Source organism: Anarrhichthys ocellatus, unplaced genomic scaffold (assembly GCF_004355925.1).
Source record: "Anarrhichthys ocellatus isolate YVR2014 unplaced genomic scaffold, GSC_Weel_1.0 scaffold3651, whole genome shotgun sequence".
NCBI lineage: Eukaryota > Metazoa > Chordata > Actinopteri > Perciformes > Anarhichadidae > Anarrhichthys > Anarrhichthys ocellatus.
Window position 1 is genome coordinate 1 of NW_022283625.1, and position 5,398 is coordinate 5,398.

The 5,398-nt window shown below is 44.5% G+C and overlaps 2 protein-coding genes across 5 annotated transcripts; one reads left to right on the forward strand and one right to left on the reverse strand.

The window, feature by feature from the left end:
• Window positions 1–423: 423 nt before the first annotated feature.
• Window positions 424–2,522, forward strand: jtb (jumping translocation breakpoint). Of its 4 annotated transcripts, none has more exons than XM_031840989.1 (6): window positions 424–639; window positions 1,365–1,596; window positions 1,668–1,705; window positions 1,785–1,867; window positions 1,999–2,078; window positions 2,181–2,522. In XM_031840989.1, the coding sequence occupies exons 2-6, from the start codon at window positions 1,508–1,510 to the stop codon at window positions 2,335–2,337; spliced, it is 447 nt and encodes a 148-aa protein (XP_031696849.1). In that variant the 5' UTR covers window positions 424–639; window positions 1,365–1,507; the 3' UTR covers window positions 2,338–2,522. The 4 variants fall into 4 exon arrangements, with proteins under 4 accessions (XP_031696849.1, XP_031696845.1, XP_031696847.1 ...); XM_031840985.1 differs by having other exon boundaries at window positions 425–639; window positions 1,782–1,867; XM_031840987.1 differs by having other exon boundaries at window positions 639–721; window positions 1,782–1,867.
• A 431-nt stretch (window positions 2,523–2,953) lies between these two features.
• On the reverse strand, window positions 2,954–5,286 carry glmp (glycosylated lysosomal membrane protein; the record flags this gene model as incomplete). Its single annotated transcript, XM_031840984.1, has 6 exons — window positions 2,954–3,498; window positions 3,582–3,850; window positions 4,088–4,306; window positions 4,388–4,552; window positions 4,804–4,902; window positions 5,258–5,286. Coding segments are annotated over 6 exons (956 nt in total), but the record flags the coding sequence as incomplete, so codon positions are not given.
• Between the last annotated feature and the right edge of the window lie 112 nt (window positions 5,287–5,398).

A 5,398-nucleotide genomic window follows, 5' to 3' on the forward strand; every position in this document is an offset into this window, starting at 1 on the left:
AATAAACATGAGGTCAGTCTGTAATAAACATGAGGTCACTATGTAGTAAACATGATGCATTTTATCCATACTTAATTTTATAATAATAATAATTATTATTATTATTATTATTGTTATTGTTGTTATTATTATTTTCATCATCATTTCATCATCATTATTATTATTATTATTATTATTCATTCATTCATTCATTATCCAAACCGCTTATCCTGTTCAGGGTCGCGGGGCGCTGGAGCCGATCCCAGCTGACATTGGGCGAAGGCAGGGTACACCCTGGACAGGTCGCCAGTTCATCGCAGGGCACATGTGGAGACAGACAAACATTCACGCTCACATTCACACCTACGGGCAATTTCGAGTCTCCAAATAACCTGAGCTGCATGTCTTTGGACTGTGGGAGGAAGCCGGAGGACCCGGATTATTATTATTATCATTATTTATTTAAATGAGAAATGAACATTAGGGGGCGACATGAACCTTCACCCCTGGTTTGTACCCCGCCACTAGACTAAAGAAGTAAAATAACAACAGGAAGTAGAAGTAGAAGCAGCAGCTGCATGCTAACCTGTCGGTCTCGCGTCTTCAGGACAGATTTGATACCAGTCGTCTGATGACGTCAGAACACCGACAGTTTTAACGGTCAGTCTGTTTATTTACGGTCTCTTCTTTTTCTCTTCTTCTTGTGTTGATTTAAAGATGGCGGCTGTTTCAGCGGATCACGGTGAGTGTCCAGACCGGGAGCTAAACTAGCTAAAGTTAGCATGCTAACTGTTAGCATTAGCCAGATTGTTTTCTCAGCGAGAGTCTCGTAAATTATTAATACGCCGTTGTGTGAAAACACGTCACGGTAAAATAGTTACTGACGTCAAACATCGTGTGTGTCGTCATTCAGTTTTAGATGGTTTGGGTTAGCTTGTTAGCTTATTAGCCTGTTAGCTGCCCTGCTAACGGTTGACAAACAGCAGAGAGTCTATTAGAAAACAAACATCAGAGGAATATTAAATATATGACGTCAGCTATTGTTCACGACGGTGTAACTTTGTACATGTTGTTGGAGGGGGGCGCTTGTGCTAAGCTAAAGCTACATTACAGGTCGTTCCTTTAATGTAATAAAGGTTTTAACATCTCTCTCTCTTTGTTCCTGAAATAAATGAAGACGAAGGGTGAAAGTCATCTTTTCTATAACATATGTATCCACCTAGTCCTGTATGGGGGGGGGGGACTGTAGCTCAATAACTTTTATCAGAAAACATATCACAGGAAATAATAAAGCGCATTGTCAGCTTTTCCTGATATAAAACAAACGGAAAGATGTTGGTTTGTTTGTTGTTATTGATCAGTTTTATGTTTGTTTTATCTTTCAGGTTTCACTCTGGAGCCCTAAAACACTTTCAGTAAGATCACCATGTAGACGGACGACGGCTGAACCAACAAACAGCTGGTCACTAACTAGTCAGTAACCAGTACCAGGGTGGCGGTGGTGTCGTCCTGGTGGAGGAGCAGGCTGATGGAGAGCGACTGTCGGATCCCTGTGGTCTGTTGTCGGCCTCGAGTCCTCGTCTTCCACGCTCTGTTCTGGGGCCTTGTCTCCCTCAGGTGAGTCTGTAGGTCAGAGGTCAGTCTGTTGTTGTTGTTGTTGTTGTCTCTAACATGTTGTTGTGTTTCAGGGTGTTTGGAGCGGCTCTGCTGAGTGAAGAGAGAACAGGTGAGAACCAATCAGAAACAATCTTCAAACGGCAGCAGAAAGGACTCTGACCTCTGACCTCCCTCTTGTCATCCAGCAGTGAAACAGCTGATCGCCCCCTGCTGGCTGCTGGAGGACTTCGTGGTGACGACAGAGTGTTCACAGTGTAACGCCTTCCAGAGCGTGAGTGATGCTTTTAATGATCGCGTCTGCAGGTTTACTTAGTGAACAGCTGACTGCAGTAAAGATGCTAACGTTGTTGTGTAACAGCTGATTGTAGTAAAGATGCTAACGTTGTTGTTATTGTGTTTCAGAGGTCGTGGTCGTCCTGCGAACTGACGGGATACGTGGAAAGAGTCAACTGCACCCGATCCAACCGAGAGGAGCACAAGAGGTTTGTTTACTGAACTCTACCGTCTCTCGACTGAACTCTACCGTCTCTCGACTGAACTCTACCGTCTCTTGACTGAACTCTGCCGTCCCCCCCCTCCCCCAGCTGTCGCTCTGCAGTGATGGAGGACCATCTCTTCTGGAAGTTCGAGGCGGCCATGTTGGCTCTGACGGCCGTCTTCGCCGTCCTCGTGGTCGTCCGTCAGCGTTGGCTCGACCGTCTCGCCTCTGAGAAAGTCCGCCGCCAGATTGAGTCCATCTAGGAGACCAGGACCGAGAAAGTCTTTTATCCTGATCCAGACTCTAAGATCTATCAGGGATCAGGACTAAAGCCAAACCTGCAGAGAACGGGACTGTTTGATGTCTTCATTGAGACGTAACGAGGAGCGAAAACCAACCAGCTGTTTGAACTGTGATCACAATGAAACTTATTAAAACTTCAAAAGTTTTAAAGTTGTGTTTATTGAGGAACTCGATGGGTGTTAAAATCTTAATTTTAATGCTGAAAAGATTAAAGTAATTTATAATTAAATTGTCAACTTTTTACATTTGAATTCTCAATATTTAGTTCAATCTGATGGAAAAAGTCTGAATTTCAGTTCCTTATGAAAAAGTATTTTAAATCAACATGAAAGTTTAACATTGATTATGGATCCAGAGATGCATCTTAATCGGTTAATTGATCCTCTTATTGTAATTATGTTTGTTTTTTGTTTCTGACAAAATAAACTGATGAAACTAATTCAGAGTAAGAATTTAAAATAAACCTCGACGATCTCACGTAGTTCTAGCAGAAATGTCGTAAACAGGAAGTTAAATTAAGTTAACTTAAACGTTTTCTTATTGAAGTAAAACTGGAACAAACGGTGAATCAGCAGATTAAACTTTAGTCATGATCAGTGAAACTTTAAAAACACGTTTCACTCACTAAACATTTTCAACATTCTTTGTTTACGTCCGTGTTGATTTTCGAACCCGTTCATTAAGGAAATACTTTAAACAATACTCGGTAAACGTGGATTCATCCAACAACTTAAAATAATCATTCTTCTTCTGCGGGTTCAAATCAGAACTAATTAAATTTAATTCATTATTATAGAAGTGTCAGAATTATTTTCTCTTTAAATATATATATGAAGAAAAAAAACACTTCCTGGGTCCTGATTGGTCAGCTGGACTCTGATGTCATCAGACTCAATGAGTCTTATAAAAAATAAAAACGTTGAGTTTTAAACCCTCCGATCAGCCGTCAGTTGATTGGCTCGTAGGCCGTCGCCGAGGCCGCCGCCCTCTTACGGACGCAGACGCAGACTCCGCCCAGCAACAGGAGGATCATAGGAGTTCCCAGACCGACCGCCATCACAGCGAGAACCAGCGGGGAGAAGGAGTCGACGGGCGGAGAACCGGCGCCCAGCAGCACCGTCCTGAAGGAGGTAAAGAGGCTTTAACTCTGTTCATCAGAAACAAAACAATTCAAATAGAATAAATCATTTAACATCAAACGGACCAGCTGAAGAACTTGGTGCTGTTGTAGAACGGTTCTCCCGCGAGACCGAAGCTCACGTTGAGTCCGAACGTTTGCGGTTCTGCGTAGAACGCTCGGATCAGACCGGACGCCGCCGCCACCTCCTCGCCGCTCTGAGGCTGCGGGTCGGAGTGACGGCACGGCGTGGCGAACTCCAGAGCCGGGTCGGACCGCCGGTACGACACCGGCTTCCACTGAAGGAAACCCAGAACATCAGAGCTGCTGTTCACCGAGGACACCCACTGAGACACCTGAGAGGTCAACCAGGTTAAAGCAGCTGTTAGTGCTAATACTGCTCTCATCATACGGATTTATTATGTTGTTTTATACTTCTGTTCATCCTGGAGAGGATGTTGAGCTCCTGAGGTTTCTTCTCACTTTCTAACCGTCACCTCATACCGGTGAGATGGTCTGTACTTTCTTTAGTTTATGCTTTTAGTTTCTGTGGTTCAGCAGTTTAACTTCCTGTTGATTGAATTCTTCATCACCTTAAATATCGACGGTGTGAACTCGTCGTCGATCGATCGGTGAACCTCCACTCTGCTCAGAGGATAAGTCCCGCCCACCGCCTGCAGCTCCAATAGGAACCTCGAACGAGTCGCACGCGGTGACACACCATCAAGCCACACCCTTAACTGGGAGGAGTTAGCTGTGTGGAGGAGGCGGGGCCAGGACTGATCCCGCCCTTCTAACTCAAACGCAGAGAGCTGAAAGAAGAAAAGTACATAAAGATTATGTTTTAATAATTCATCTCAAACAATAATAAACGTTACAGGTTCACATTTGACCTGCAGGCAGAGCGACCCGTTGCTGAAGGTCTCGGCGGCTCCACACAGCAGAGCGCTAAGACCCGACATGTTGAGACGAGACCAGGTGAAGTCCTGCAGCTCGTACGGAGGGAAGAGGTCAGAGGTCGGATCGGCTGTGTCATTCATGTCATCATACTCCAACAGCTGAGAAAACAGGAAAGAGTTCAGTTACCAAAGTAAAGGTTTTACTCTCACATTCATACAAACTAAATGTGTAATTCATTCTCCATCATAGAACTACAATTACATGTGTGTCATAAAAAGTTACTAATGAGTCAAATTAAATGTTTATGGTGGACTGGCTGGTGTTGGTAGATTTAAGGTGGACTGGCTGGTGTTGGTAGATTTAAGGTGGACTGGCTGGTGTTGGTCGGTTTAAGGTGGAAGTTTCTGACCCTGCTGAAGACGACAGCCGAGCTGTACAGGATGCTGCTCGCTGGCTCCACCTTCAGGCTGCCGCTGATGTTACGAGCCTCAAACTGAGGCCAGTTCACCTGAGAGAGAAAAACATAGTATAGTACGTCATAAAACGTCTTAGTTTAGTGTAGTACTAACTTTACCAAGGCTACAGAGTAGTACTACCTCTCTGAGGATCTGTTCAGGTCTGTCTCTTCTTTGTCTCTCTGGTATCCACACTGTCCAGGTTATGTTTTACTGAATACTTATAGTAAAAATAGTAACTTTTTATTTGTTAATAAAACACATTGTTGCCACTTTAACTCTTCTGGTCGACCTCCACGGCAGAAGAAGAAGAGCACAGACCTCCACGGCAGAAGAAGAAGAGCACAGACCTCCACGGCAGAAGAAGAAGAGCACAGACCTCCACGGTAGAAGAAGAAGAGCACAGACCTCCACGGTAGAAGAAGAAGAGAACAGACCTTCACGGTAGAAGAAGAAGGCCAAATCCCAATGTCCCCCTTACGGACTCACGGACTTTGAGGCGCGCTCCCACGAAGTCCGTGAGGGTTTAGGGCTGTCCCACTGTCACAT